General features: G+C 45.2%; 1 protein-coding gene and 1 long non-coding RNA gene across 3 annotated transcripts in view; one reads left to right on the top strand and one right to left on the bottom strand.

The window, feature by feature from the left end:
* Positions 1 to 6,570: 6,570 nt before the first annotated feature.
* LOC132566145 (uncharacterized) overlaps positions 6,571 to 15,712 on the bottom strand; it is a 282,585-nt gene continuing 273,443 nt past the window's right edge. Inside the window, exon 3 of the long non-coding RNA XR_009555047.1 lies at positions 6,571 to 6,668. This is a non-coding gene — a long non-coding RNA (uncharacterized LOC132566145). The remainder of the gene's footprint in view (positions 6,669 to 15,712) is intronic.
* RIMS4 (regulating synaptic membrane exocytosis 4) overlaps positions 8,505 to 15,712 on the top strand; it is a 115,126-nt gene continuing 107,918 nt past the window's right edge. For both annotated transcript variants that reach the window (XM_060230893.1, XM_060230892.1), the window contains exon 1: positions 8,505 to 8,770. In XM_060230893.1, the coding sequence (XP_060086876.1) occupies positions 8,674 to 8,770 (97 nt within the window). In that variant the 5' untranslated portion in view covers positions 8,505 to 8,673. The remainder of the gene's footprint in view (positions 8,771 to 15,712) is intronic.

Here is a 15,712-nt window from a genome sequence, read left to right as displayed (position 1 = left end):
TGAAAAGTTTATATATAAATAAATACATTTTAAAAACCTGATTGTGTGTGCCTCTTTAGACGCAAGCCTGTCCTTGCACACTGCCCTGAGCATCCTTGAATTGGAGGGAAGTCAGTCTATAAATATGTTATTTAATTAATAATTAAGCACAGCCTTGCTGATCCTCCTCAAAATAGCTCAAAAACCCAATGTGGTCCCAGGCACAGAGGGTGGACCACACACGTTTACAGGTTGAATCGCATTAAAGCATTAAAGCTTTCAGGTAGTTATTACTGGACTGAACGCACTTCTCGATGTGGTAAAACGAGAGGAGTCTTTGTTCTTTAAAGCTCTTGGCCATTTCCCATCAAACAATCTTGGCAGGAGATGCAGCGAAAACAGCAAGAAGTCTGTGAATCAAGACTGGTTTCCATGTTCTCAGGAGCACAAAAGTGGCAGACTTTTGTTTTGAAACATCTACATTTGTGATGTAGCTTATACAGAAGGCTCAGGGAGCTTTTGTGCTGTTTACCTGATGCTCTCAACCAGGTAGACTGCAAAGACTGCAGTTTTACAGCCAGAGAACTGAGGCTGGGGATAAGCATATGAATCATCACCAAATGGCCATTTCTTAAATGATGTAAGCCAATTTCTATCAAAATTTATGGTTTGTAGCCCAAATCCAAAACACACGCAATGAAACCAATAAGCTCAAGTGCATCTACATCTGTGTAGGATTTGTATCCAATATTTCTAAAGCAAATGTCATGAGTTTATCCCACTGTTAGGATTGGTAGCATCCCATGTGAGCATATGAAGTTCCCTTGCACAGTATCAGACACTGGTCTATCAAGCTCAATATTGCCTGCTCTGGTCGGCAGTGGCTCTCCAGGATCATGGATTGAGAAGGTCCTTCACATCACCTATAAGAACATAAGAACATAAAAGAAGCCATGTTGGATCAGGCCAATGACCCATCCAGTCCAACACACAGTGGCCAAAATATATACACACACACTGTGGCTAATAGCCACTGATGGACCTCTGCTCCATATTTTTATCCAATCCCCTCTTGAAGCTGGCTATGCTTGTAGCCGCCACCACCTCCTGTGGCAGTGAATTCCACATGTTAATCACTCTTTGGGTGAAGAAGTACTTCCTTTTATCCGTTTTAACCTGACTGTTCAGCAATTTCATTGAATGCCCACAAGTTCTTGTATTGTGAGAAAGGGAGAAAAGGACTTCTTTCTCTATTTTCTCCATACCATGCATAATCATGCAGAATTGCACACAGTACTCCTAATGAGACCACACCATTGATTTATACAGGGGCATTATGATACTGGCTGATTTGTTTTCAATTCCTTTCCTAATAATTCCCAGCATGGCGTTGGCCTTTTTTATTGCAATTGCACACTGTCTTGACATTTTCAGTGAATTATCTACCACGACCCCAAGATCTCTCTGTTGGTCAGTCTCTGCCAGTTCACAACCCATCAACTTGTATTTGTAGCTGGGATTCTTGGCCCCAATGTGCATTACTTTGCACTTGGCCACATTGAACCTCATCTGCCACGTTGACACCCACTCACCCAGCCTCAACAGATCCCTTTGGAGTGCCTCACAATCCTTTCTGGTTCTCACCACCCTGAACAATTTAGTGTCATCTGCAAACTTGGCCACTTCGCTGCTTACTCCCAACTCCAGATCATTAATAAACAAGTTAAAGAGCATGGGACCCAGTACTGAGCCCTGCGGCACCCCACTGCTTACCATCTTCCACTGTGAAGACTGCCCATTTATACTCACTCTCTGCTTCCTATTAATTAGCCAGTTTTTGTTCAACAAGAGGACCTGTCCTTTTACTCCATGACTCTCGAGCTTACTAAGGAGCCTCTGATGAGGAACTTTATCAAAAACTGTCTGGAAGTCAAGGTAAACAACATCTATTGGGTTCCCTTTGTCCACATGTTTGTTCACCCCCTCAAAGAACTGTAACAGGCAAGATCTTCCCTTACAGAACCCATGCTGAGTCTTCCTCAATAACTTGTGTTCATCAATGTGCCTACTCATTCTGTCCTTGATAATGGTTTCTACCAACTTTCCCGGTATTGAAGTCAGATTGACTGGCCTGTAATTTCACGGATCTCCTCTGGAACCCTTTTTAAAGATGGGGCTGACATTTGCTACCTTCCAGTCCTCAGGAACGGAGGCAGATTTCAATGAAAGATTACATATTTTTGTCAGGAGATCCACAAGTTTAACTTTGAGTTCTTTCAGAACTCCTGGCTGTATGCCATCCGGACCTGGTGATTTATTAGTTTTTAATTTGTCAATCAGTTGTAGGACCTCCTCTCTTGTCATCTCAATCTGACTTAGGTCTTTCAACATTTCTTCCAAAATAAGTGGTTTTGGAGTGGGCAAACACTTCTCGTCTTCCACAGTGAAGACAGAGGCAAAAAATGCATTCAGCTTCTCAGCCATTTCCTATTCTCCTTCAGTAATCCTTCGACCCCTTGGTCATCCAAGGGCACCACTGCCTCCCTGGCTGGTTTCCTGCTTCTAATATATTTGAAGAAATTTTTATTGTTGGTCTTTATGTTTTTTGCAATATGCTTCTCATAGTCCCTTTTTGCCTGCCTGATGACAGTCTTGCATTTGATTTGCCACAGCCTGTGTTCCCTTTGATTAATCTCACTTGGATTAGCTTTCCACTGCTTAAAGGAGTCCTTCTTACCTTTTACAGCTTCCATTACTTTATTTGTTAACCATGCAGACCTTCTCTTATACCTGTATGTGCCTTTCCTAACTTGTGGTATATATTTTATCTGAGTTTCTAGGACTGTAGTTTTAAATAGCCTCCAAGCTTCCCCAAGGGAAGCTGCCTGATACCTACTGCCTGATGCTTTTAATGAGAGATGCTGGAGACTGAATTTGGGATCTTCTGCATGCAAAGTTGGTGCATCACCACTGAAGCATAGCCTCTCCCTGTGTCTTACAATGATCATTACATATCACTTTCTTAAACCTCTCCATGGTGGCAATCACACACACTAAATAATGTACTTTCAATACACCTTCTAACCAAATCTTAGTGTATGAACTGGCAAAATCCAGTTGGAAAGCACACTGAAAGTGGTCCGAAAGTGCATTGCTTAATGTGTGCGATTGCAGTGTGTTTGTTTATTCAGCTGTGTTGCTATTTCTTTCACTTTTATGGCAAAATACAATGTTTATTTACTTATTTATCTCATTCATACCCTGCCATTTTTCCAACTGGGGATCCATCAATCTTCTCTCCTCCAATTGTAACTCACAACAACCCTGTAGGATAAGTTAGGCTGAGAGAACGTGACTTGCCCAAGGTCACCCAGCAAGCTTCCATGGCCCAAGTAGGGACTGAAAATGGGTCTCCCAGCTACTAGTCTGACACTCTTAACCGTGACATCACACTGGCTCTCTCCACACTGGATGGCAATTATCTCTTTAAATATGTTCCCAATCCTAATGGCATCCAAAAGAGTATAAAATATGTGGCTGCAAAAGGCTACAGTTGCCTGCTGGTTACTGTATTGTTCATTTGGTAAATTGGCTTACAATGGACGGAAGGAGGTGCGAGTCTTGTTATTGGCTCCTGCTGTGCTAAGCATGTGTGTGAGTATTATATGGATCCACAACATTTGCAATCTGCTTTTCTTCTAAGATGCAAAACAGGGCTTACATGGGAGCTATGCTACATATGAAGCTGCCCTACACTGATTCTAACCTCTGGTACATCAGGGTCAGCACTGTCTACTCTGAGTGGCTCTCCATGGTCTCAGGTAGAAGCCCTTGACATCCTGGTCCTTTTGCCTGCAGCTGCCGGGGACTGAACCTGGAGTCTGGACCTCTGTAAATGCAAAGCACATGCTCTGCCACAGAGCCACAGCCCTCCCTATGTGAAGGATTTCTTGCCAACTCTACCTTGGCTTTGCCAGAGCCTGTTACGCTTACAAGCACACTCTCATCAGCCGTTCTGATGGAAACGGACAACAATGGGAACTAATCTGAGAAAATAGTCTGCTGGCCTCTTTTCCATGCAGCGCCAAGGAATTCCAAAGGTCACTGGGACCTCTGACTGAACAATAAACCTCCATCTTGTTTTCCATCTGAGGCTTGAATCACTGCAACAGCTTTCGGCAGAGACCCCTCCACACAAATGGAAGCCGGTGATGCAATTGTGCCTACACTGTTTCTGGATTTCCTGAGTGAGCAATGCTCATCTTCAAGGGACAGCTGGTGTTTTTGAGGCACAGCCAGCCTTTCTGGACAAGCTTTAAGGAAAAGGCAAGAGCAAGAAAGGGGCCATCAAGAAGCACTGAAAAGCTTACCCCTCATGTTTAGTGGTGACACTGCAAGCGCTGGCCTGTGGTTGCTCACTACCTTGCCAAGAAGCCTTCAAAACTGGCTCGAGAAAGGAGTGATGAGAATGCCGGAGCCTGCGCTTTTGCAGTAGGAGCTCACCATTGTTGACATGAAAAGATTTCTCTGTTTTTCTAGGAAGACTGCCATAGTTCTTCTGCTTCATCTCAACATTAAATGAAAGATTCGCTATAACAAAATGTGAGGGCAGTAGAGAGATCAATCCAAGTCTGGTTTTTTTACATTTCTCTCAGATGCAGCTTGAAATATTTTGATGACGCAGTCTATGGATATATGTGTTGTACATTGGACTGGGCACTTTTTTGCATAGTTAATTCACACGCTTGGAAACAATCTGATGCCTAGGGACAACAACGAGTGCCAGCTAACATTTGGAACAGATTACAAATCTTATCTTTGGATGATTGTGCAGCAAGAGTGGATTTAAGTGCTTTGCAAATAAATGAGTGCCATATTATTATCATCGCCTAGTTTTGTGTGGGCAGTTATGGAAGCTGAAATCTCAAAGGACAATGTACTGTGGCTATATCTGCATCTCAGAAAGAGATCTAAGCTTGTGGAAAGTAATGGAGAAGTGCAAGGGTCATCTGATCTGTATTTAGCAAGAAATCAGAATCACCAGGGCTTTTTAAGCAGCAACTCCTTTGCATACTAGGCCACACCCCCTGATGTAGCCAATCCTTCAAGAGCTTACAGGGCTCTTAATACAGGGTCTATAGTTTCAGGAGGATTGGCTACATCAGGGGTGTGTGGCCTAATATGCAAAGAAGTTTCTGCTACCAAAAAAAAAAAAAAGCCTTGAAAGTCACAAGTTTTAAAGGATTTCTTCCTTCACTTTCTTCAAGCATTGGTTACACGTTCTAGTGGGGAAGCCATGTTAGTCTACTGCAAGAAGCAAATCCAACAGGACTAACATAGTTATTGAAGCATAGGCATTTGTGAGCTAGAGACCACCTCATCAGATACATGAAAGCATCTTCAGTCAGCAAGATATATACATAGCAGAGGGGAAGAAAAATTGTGAACAATGGGATAAAAAGGTCATGGAATGCATGACGTATCAACTGAGATTTTAATACAAACCTCAGAAGGATGCAAAGTAAACCCAGTGACCAATCAGAACAGTTGCAGCTAAAAATCCATTTCATGCACCTGATTACATGAATCCATCGATAAATCCAACTCCTTAAGGTGCTAAAAGACTTCTTTCTACCCTAAGCAATAGGAATTTCAAGGCAATTTTAAGATTATCAGCTGGCCAGAGAAAAAATGCCTGCCTTTGCTCCTGGGCCTATAACAGCAGCTTGATTTATAGAAATCAGCAAGTGAAACTTTTCACAGCATACAGATAAATATAATTTGCTACTGTCTACAGAAGAAATTGCTATTAAAAGCACAGAAACAAGTGATAGTTTAAAAGATGGCATTCTTGAATTGGCAAGCTTTACAAGATAAAGATCTTTTGGAAGAAAGACAGAGTGATGGGGACTTTTGTCTTTGTGGAATTGAACAAGTGTTTCACAGTGCAGGGGGAAAACATAGACTATATCCAGAATCACAGCATTATCAGTTCAGCCCCACTTCCTCCATTCCAAATGGCTACTTTCCTTCTCTCTTCACAAACACTGGCTGGAACCCCAATTCCACCTGTTGGATGATCCATAGTGCAGAACAGTCAACATCCACTGGAGCACATCAGCACTATGAACATGTATTCCCTTACCAGCAATTTGTCAGTTTCACCCAAAGAATCTTGGCCATTGCATTTGTGTGTATGTAATTTATTTAATGACTTACCTCATTTATAGTCCCTGTTTCTTGTGGAGACAAGGTGCATTACACAATTAAAGCCACTGCAAAAGAAACAGTATAATAAAACAAACTATGCAAAATTAGAAATAAAAAGCATGGATTCCAGAATTAGTGAATACACTAAAAGCTGCTTAAATACATTAACTATGATAACTGGAAAACAACACATTTTCAGCTGTCCCTTTGGTGTAGTTTGGTGTAGTGATTAGAAGTGTGTACTCTAATCTGGGAGAACCTAGTTTGATCCCACAGTCTTCCACATGCAACTGCTGGTGTGATCTTGGGTGCGTCACAAGTTCCCTAAGAGTAGTTCTTTCAAGAGCAGTTTTCTCAAGAGTTCTCTCAGCCCCATCTACCTGACAGGGTGTCTGTTGTGGGAAGGGGAAGGAGAATGTAAACTGCTCTGAGACTCTGAGTGAAGGGTGGGGTATAAATCCAATCTCTTCTTCTTTTACCTTTCTCCAAGAAGCTCCAAGACAGCTCCAAGACAGTAACCATGTCTCTCTCCTCCCCACTTAATCTGCACAACTTCCCTGTAAGGTAGGTCAGGTTGACAGACAGTGACAAGTAGCTCAAGGGCATCCCGTGAGCCCATGGCTGAACTAGCATTTGAACGCTGGTCCACTCTGTCCTGCTCCAACACTCCAACCAACAGGAGCTAGCTGGGAGGTGAGAAGGGCCCTGAAGCAAGTTGAGCACCCACTGCTGTATGGACACCAACTCGAAGTTCTTGGAGATTTTGGGGGTGAAGCCAAGGTTTGGGGAGGGGAGGGATCACAGCCAGTCCACCCTCAAAACAGCCATTTCCCCCCCAGAAAAACTGACCTGTGGAGATCAGCTGTAATTCTAGTAAATCTTCAAGTCCCACTTGGAAGTTGGCATCCCTAGCATGGGCCACTTGGTTCAATGGGGCCAATAACAGATATTAGCTTACCCACTGCACCATCCACCAAACTGGAAGGAATTTTTATTGCAGAGGAAACAGGTGGTGAGCTGACACCAACTGCCTTTGTTGGTGAGGGGACTGGGCCAAGTTACTCTGTCTTGAGGCTGGTGTAGAGTCACTAGGGTTTGGCTTTGCTTGCTCCAGGCCACCAGCGGCCCTCCAGGAAGTTTCCCTTGCATGTGGACCGGCAAGGCAGCCTCTGCAGGTTCACCACACTGGCCCTCCCTGCCAGATTCCAGTTCCCACCATGGCCTCACATAGATGACCAGCTCCAGGGCAGGAAAAATCTGGAGATTTCTGGGGTAGAGCTTGAGAAGGCCGGGATTTGAAGAGGGGAGGGACTTTGATGGATTTAATGCCATAGAGTCCGCCTCTAAAAGCTACCATTTTCTACCGGCAAACCGATCTCTGCTATCTGGAAATCAGGTGTAATCGCAGGAGATCGACAGCCACCACCTGGAGGTTGGTAACCCTACATCATCATCAACTGGCAAGACACCACGTAACATTCACAGAGGAAAGCTAGGCCGCCCCTTCGGACGGCCTGCACTGCTTGTAACAATCCAAGCGCAACTTGGAGCTTTCCCATAAACTCAGAGTGTGCTGGCTCACTAGAGAGCACTCTGTCCATGCTCAGAGACACTCTCTCCTTCAACCGGCTGGTGTGAGCACTGCAGCAGAATCCCGCCAGGCGCCTGACCGGTCCCTTCCCCTTAGTGCTGCTGCGGCTCGCCCCTTCCGCAGCCCTGCTCAGCCCCGCCGTCCGGCCCCTTTAAGGGCAGCGTCTCCCCCCCGCCCGGCTGCCACCCGCCTCTGATTGGCCTTCCCAGAGTGACTTCACGGCAGCCCCCGCCCCTCGCGCTGGGCTGAATGAAGGGCCATTGCGAGGGGGGCCGGCGAAGGGAGCGCAGCCAACGCCGCCAGGGGACCCAGCCCAGCCAGCCCGACGGACGGACGTGCCTCGCTCTTGGGGCGCCCGGGCAGGCAGGGAGGGAGGGAAGCAGGCACAGCGAGCGGGGGGAGCAGCAGGTGGCTCCAGCGCCTTGGGGCATCCCTGCAGCAGCGGCAGCTTCCGGCCGTCCGGGCGGCGAAAGGGCAGCGCTTGCCAGCCTGACATCTGCATCGGGGGGAGCAAACGCCGTCCTCCCTCCCCGCACCCCGCGCTCGGCCTTTGAGCAGCTGGCAGGCAGGAAGAACTCGCGGCAGTCTGCAGCCCTCGAGGACCAGCAGCATCCTTAGCAGCATCCTTCATCCCCAAGGGGACCAGCAGCATCCTTCGTGCCGGACGCTTGGCTCCCTGACCCCTTCGCCCCCTGCCCCGGGTGGCTGGAAGTCCTTTCCCCCCTCCCCACCATTCCCAGCGACCAGCCCTTTCGCGCCTCCCTGAGGCCCCCGCCACAGCAGCCAAGACGCCGCGGGCTGTGCTCCGAGTGAAGAATGGGGCGTCGAAGCTGGCCAAGCCGCCGCCCGCTGCGGCCGAAGCCCCCGGAGGCGCTCCGGGCTCGGGGCTCTTCATGGAGCGCTCGCAGAGTCGCCTCAGCCTCTCCGCCTCCTTCGAAGCGCTCGCCATCTACTTCCCCTGCATGAACAGCTTCGACGAGGAGGACAACGGTAAGACTCTCCCGGAGCCGGAGTTTTGGAGAGGGAGGCTCCAGCTGGGGGCCGGGGAGGGGGCATGGAGAAATCAAGCATGGCAGAAAGGAGTGAATCCTTGGGGTGAGCCAAAGGCCAGCTTGGACTCAGGGAGTCATCGAACCCCCTCCCACGAATCTCCTTGACTAATAGGCTACTGTCTAGGGTGCTTGGGATGATTGTTGTCACCTTCCCCTTTTTTGTCTGAATCTGACTTCCAGGTGAGGTAAGGAACAGAATTAACCCACTCCAGGCTGGTGGCTGGATGACAATAGGGTGTGGGGGGGGGGGGGGAGGCTGTCCCTTCCCCTTTTGTAATAGGCATTTCAGAGGCAAAGGATCTCTCTCACTTCCCACAGCTCAGCCTCCCACCCATTTCCAGCTGTGAAAAAAGATCATGAATGAAAGAGAAAAGAGGGGGTTTTGTGCACTGCTGCTGGAGAGGCCCCCCCCACACACACACTGTTTCCACACTTTCTTTCAGCATGCATCTGAAACTCAAAAGGCAGAAAGTGGGGAGCAGGTTAAATATTGCATGGGCCAAGGACATTTGGGGGGCGGAAAGAAAGAAGAGTGGGACCCCAGTTGTGTCCAGTGGGGACAATATGTTAGGACTCGATTGGGTGTACAGAGAGATGAAGGAAAAGAGCAGGTTGGCTGGTAGGTGCTGGAGGTTGACACCTTTTTGCCATCTTTTGGGCATGGAGCAGGGGTCATCGGGCATGTGGAGGGGGGAGGTATTTTGTGAGTTTCCTGCATGGAGCAGGGGGTTGGACTAGATGACCCTAGAGGTCCCTTCCAGCTCTATGATTCTATGAACATTGCTGGATGGTTGTAGGGAACAAAAGACAAAGGAGAATAGAAATTGCAGGAGGGGGTCCAAGGTGAGTGGGTAAGGCACTGGCTCTGTGAGGCCTTTCTCTCTCCCTGGGCATTTTGAACTGTAGACTCCGCACCAAGGCAGTCTTCTGGGGGGGGGGGCTCTTGGCCTTCAGGACAAGGAGTTCGAGACCAGCTTTGGGAGCTCTGCTGCCTGGCTTTCTGCAAGATGCTGGAGTCACAGATGCACTGACTCAGTCTCTGCCTGACTCAGAGTGAGGGATTGACAGCACTCCTTGAGATCTGCCTGTCACTCTCCACCACATGTCTAGGAAAGCAAACTGGGTTGGGACGCTGAATTTGTGTGCATGGATTAAAGGGTCATTCTTCAGAGTAACCAAATGAACCCGTCCTTTTGGTTTACGCTGAAATCAAAAGCGAGTTGCAAGTTTTAATCCTCCTATTAAGCTTCCTCAGCCTTCTGGATAATGTGATGGAAAGGAAGACTTTAAATACGTGATAGGGAGAGAACCTTTGACCACACATTCTTGCTAAGCACTGGGGAGCTGCCACTGCTGGTTTCATAAAAGCAAAACATACCCACCTTGGCTATTTGAAGGTGAGAGCTACCATTTACAGAATAAATACATAATCTTAATAGTAATTAATAAACTATTTGCATGTGATTTAGGAGAATAAAATATTTTAAATGTTTGTGTGTGTATATTTAAAAACTTTATTGAAATAAACAAGCCTTAATTCCCAGTAACTGGTTTGAAACATCATTGCATTGGGAATACAGATATTGACTTCTCTGTTACCCGATTAGAAATGATGGATGGATTCTGTGACTAGGTGACTTTTCAAAGGGAGAAAGGGTGTGCTGGTGTGCAGGGAGAAGACTAAACTGACATTATTGAATCAAACATAAGAGAAGCCATGTTGGATCAGGCCAATGGTTCATTCATTCCAACACTCTGTGTCACACAGTGGCTAAAAAAACCCAGGTGTCATTGGGAGATCCATCAGTGGGGCCAGAACACTAGAAGCCCTCCCACTGCTGCCCCTCCCAAGCACCAGGAATACAGAGCATCACTGTCCCAGAAAGAGAGTTACAACAGTACGCTGTGGCTAATAGCCACTGATGGACCTCTGCTCCATATGTTTATCAAATCCCCTCTTGAAGCTGGCTATGCTTGTAGCCGCCGCCACCTTCTGTGGCAGTGAATTCCATGTGGTAATCATGAAGGACTTCCTTTTATCCGTTCTACCCAACTGCTCAGCAATTTCATTGAGTGCCCACAAGTTCTTGTATTGTGAGAAAGGGAGAAAAGTACTTCTTTCTGTGTCTTCTCTATCCCATGCATCGTAATAACATTCAACAACATTAATGTTGTAAACTGCCCTGAGGCCACTTGTGGGATAGGGCGGGGTATAAATTGAAAATTAAAATTAAATTGAACATTCAGATTTAGAGACAGACCTGCTACAGGTGCACCCAGGAGCCAGAACTGGCTTTGGCTCTTTGTTGAGTGAATTCTGAGCAGCATGCTGGGTTTGCTTTGTATAATGAAATTGTTCTTAATTTAGGTTCACAGACTGGAATGGGGAAAGGCATTGAGAGCCATTGTGGGGTAGAGGTTAGAGTGCTGGACTTGGATCTGGAAGACCCAGATTTGAATCCCCACCCTGCTGTGGGAGCTTGCTGGGTGACCTAGGTCTGGTCACACACTCTCAGTACTACCACACAGGGCTGTGATGAGTAAAGGAAACAATGGAAGCTGCTTTGGGTCACCATTGAGGAAAAAGAAAGGATATCAATGAAATAATGAAATAAATTCCCCACCTTGCCATTATAGCAGGAAAGTGGTCTTTCCTTGGGCATGCAAAGATGTGTCACTTGCTTCTTGGGCTGCAGTCATGCAGGCAGCTGATACAAATCTGAATAGGTTATAGATGTTGGTATGGGAGGAGAGAGGATCAAGAATCCGATCAAAAAGTGCAATTCAGTAGTACATTTAAAGTGATCCATAAGATCAGGCCTCATTTTGGGCAAGAGCTCATAGGAGTTGAGCTCCAGAACCTCTAAATTTTATTGTGCTCTTTCTTTTTTACCCCCCCCCCCAATCCTTACTTCTTCATTGTTCAATGTGAGAATTTTGCTGAACTCTAAGATTTGATCAACTTTCTAATATTTTCCCCAGAAAAAATGGGAAAATAACCCAAACATAAAGCAGACAAGGAAATCTTCATCATGCCACTGTGGCCACGTAAGAGAAAGTAATGTAAAAAGTATGCTGGAAGTAAGGTTTTATTATAATTATAGTTCAAGAAGCATTTTAAGGTACATGCTGAGCTGATATACACCTTCTGGTGATGTTGGGGGTGTGTAGCATAAAGAAATGAGTTGTGCTAATGAGCTCCAGCACCTGTTTTTCTATGAAATGCCCCCTGCATAAGATAATGGCTGTGTCTATGTACACAGGTACTTTTCAACTATAATTTCTCACAGTCCCTTTACTATGGACTATCAATGTTTGTCCCTTGATCAATATCCCTTTGCCTCTGCTTTCACCTTCAGTTTTGGCCAGAGCTCCCAGCATCTGCATTAGTCCTGACAAAAACCCCAAGCCCAAAATAATTTATTTATTTAGATATTTCTACCCCACTTTTCTCCTCAATGAAGTCCGAAAGCTTCTTACATCATTCTTCCCTCCTCCATTTTCTCTTCACAACAACGACCCTGTGGGTTGAGTTAGGCTAGCAGAGCACGGCTGGCCCAAGGTCATCCAGCATGCTTCCATCATAGAGTGAGAATTCAAACCTGGGTCTTCCAGATGCTGGTTCAGTATGCTCCATCCACTATACCAGGGGTGGCCAATGGTATCTCTTCAGATTTTTTTTTGCCTACAACTCCCATCAGCCCCAGCTAGCATGGCCAATGGCTGGGGCTGATGGGAGTGGTAGGCAAAAAACATCTGGAGAGCTACCGTTGGCCACCCCTGCACTATATGATTCTGGTTCTCTTTAATAGAAAGTTGAATCCAAACAAAGTTTCCTGCTCACACAAGACATTTTTGTCATTGGAACAGAAGGCTTCTGGCTCCCCAAGTCACTGATCTCTCTAAAATGCGATTCTTGGGGGGCAGAGACAAATCAGGGGTCTGCAGCAGAAAGAAGAAAAGGTGGAAATTGCCCAATTTCTTCTGTTAGTAAGAAATTTAGCCTAGTTCCAACCCAGTATCTTTTATTAAAGCCAACCCAAAATGACCCCAAAACCATATGGGTTTCTGAGCTTTCCAGAACTCCTGATCAGTCTGAATTTAGAAAAAGAGACAGGTATGCAGGTATTTCTTATTCGGATAGATTTTGTGGGGGGGGGGGGATGGTCATATCAAGACTTTGGAACATATTTTGCTGTTCTGTTGTTTTGGGGAGGATTTGAGGAAGAAATATTTAGGGCAGTTTATATCCTATACATTTTATCTTTTTTTGCAGAGTCTAATTCAGATGCTATTATTAGATATGGGTAAAAGGACCATGTTATTAGTAGCAAAATTTTTGTTGGCAGTAATTAAATGTAAAAGGGGATTATGCAGGGTTGTTTCAGTATGATACTGCTTGTGGCCAGTTGGCCATTAAAGCAACGTCATTTAAATGAAGAAAAAAGATTCATTTAAATGAAGAAAAAAGATTGGCATTTGAAATACTTTATCCTCTTTTTGTTTAACATCCAGTCTGATGAAGAGTTCTGGAGAATGCAGAAGCTGTATACACTTTTGTGTCATTGAGTGGGCTGGTCTTGATAAAAGCTACTGTATGGCTTTTATTTGTGTCTTTCTTGTTGGTGTGTTCTTTCTGATGTTTGGGACTGTGGGCTATTCCTTAGGGTCAAGGCATTTTTCTTTCTTATAAATGTAATGGTTAAGGCATAAACAGCTGTGTCCCTTCATGCTGTTATGCCAATAACTGTGGGTTCAGTGGGAGAAGATTATGTAATATCAAGTATAAAACCCTCCAGGCAGGGGAAGATCAGTTCCTTAGGTGAACGAAAAGGTGGAAATGCACAACAAACCCTTCAGTAACAGCCTAGGTGAGAGAGATTGTGTAATGACTTCTGAGACAGACCTAACAGGCATCATGCAAAGTTTAGCACCTGTTAAAATTGTGACATAAAGCATCACTCAAGACAGGACAAAGGCTGCACCCTGTATCTGCGGATCCACAAAGCAAATCAAAACAATTGATGCAGGTGAAGCGTGAGTCTTCGCTGTGTCCCCTCCCCACAAACAAAGCTGAATTTGAAGTGCAGTCCAGATCAGAGTTATACCCATCTAAGCCTACTGACTTCAGTGACCTTAGAAGGGTGCACCTATGCTTAGGACTGCATTGCTAGACACTTGCAAATGCTAACGGTAATATTTTCTAGCTCCAAATATGGATGAGTTTGCCCGTCAGAAATGTAAAGCTAGGATTTGGTGGATCAAATACATTTAACTGTATGTTCATTCAATGCTGAGTGAAGATCCAGATCTACATAATTTGGAACTGTTGCAGTTGTGTAGTTCACTTGATTGTGGACAGGTGAAGTACATTTATTTTGAGAAAGACAGTGTGATGGAATGAATAGAATACTAAACTTAGACCCGAGTTCAAATTTCTGCTCAAACATAAATCTTGCTTAATTTAATGATTTGCTGAAGATCCCCGTTTTTCTACCTAATTCACAATAGGTACAATCCTCTTCCAGTTTCAGGGCAAAAATTGCTTGGTAGTTAAGAAGCTGTCTACTTCATCTCCTCTTTTTTGTTGTGAAACTTGTAGGATGAGAACTTCTGTCTTGGTTATGTATTGTAATATATGGTCTGCAATGCACTTGTTGGGTTGTTTTGTTGTCATTCTGGAACAAATGACACACTGTGCCCCCCCTCCCCAAAATGAAGACTCAACCACTCCATGTCCCCCTCCCCCCTATATCAACACATGATTAATTAGGACAAGGCGAAGGAGGGAAATCTAGAAAATTTTGTTTCAAAAAATAAAATGTGTACTCTGTAGCCTCTCTCCAGAACACATGACCTTTGGTGTGGGGGGGAGGGAAGAAGAGAAATTCACAAGGGCTTTTTTGTAGACAAAGCCCAGCAGGGACTTATTTGCATATTAGGCCACACCCCGTGCCAAGCTAGCTGGAACCGCATTCCTTCTCAAAAAAAGCCCTACACAAGGGTTTCCTGGCTTCTCCTCTGCATCTAAAACTGTAGGTGAAATCAACAACGCAGTAGTCAAACTTAACCCATTTTGGACTTCTCTGTTCATGGAACAGCACAGCAATACAAAACTCTCTGTCCTTAACAGGAAAAGGCTAAGCTGGTATTTGCAAGGAAATGTGAATGGAAGTTTCCCCTTGGAATGCAGAGAGGCAAGAAAGAAAGCTAGAGGGAGAGGGGGGCAGATTGTAAAATTTCTCCCTAAATGGCAATGCAGTCCTGAGAAATTGACATTTTCCTGTGATGAAGCCCCACTGATTGGACCTGAGTAGGATCCTGAGAAGACCTGTTTCCAAAGGGAGCCATATTGGTCTGCAGCAGAACAGCTAGGTTCAAGTCCTGGAGCAATTCCGAGACCAACAAGAACTGATGAGAACTGTTGTCTTGGTTATGCATGGGAGTATATAGTCTGCAATGCACTTGTACAGCATTAACAAAAATGTTGGGTTGTTTTGTTGTCATCTGAAACAAATGACGCACTGTGTAACTATCCCTCCCCCCAGAAAACCAGTGAAGACTTAACCACACCATGCCCCCCTCATATCAGCACATGATTAATTAAAACAATAAGCAAAGTAATGGGCCTAGCTTTGAGGGGCCACAACAGCCTGTTGCAGCAAAAATAAGCAAGAGAAAGTTTATGTTAGTCTTCACAGTGCCACAAGACTCCAGTTTATTAGTCACCACACTGTTCTTCTGAAGCGGGGAATTAATCTGGTTATTTGTAGAGGAGTCTACAGGAAATTCCATGAGCTTCAGAACAAGATGAATACCAAAGAAACCAAGAAAACAAGCTCTAATCAAATGGAGGTTAGAACCCAGCATCATGATTAGC

The sequence above is a fragment of the Heteronotia binoei genome, chromosome 2 (assembly GCF_032191835.1).
Source record: "Heteronotia binoei isolate CCM8104 ecotype False Entrance Well chromosome 2, APGP_CSIRO_Hbin_v1, whole genome shotgun sequence".
In the NCBI taxonomy this organism is placed as follows: Eukaryota; Metazoa; Chordata; class Lepidosauria; order Squamata; family Gekkonidae; genus Heteronotia; species Heteronotia binoei.
The sequence above is the reverse complement of the archived record's forward strand: the minus strand, read 5'-3'. Positions and strand labels throughout refer to the sequence as shown.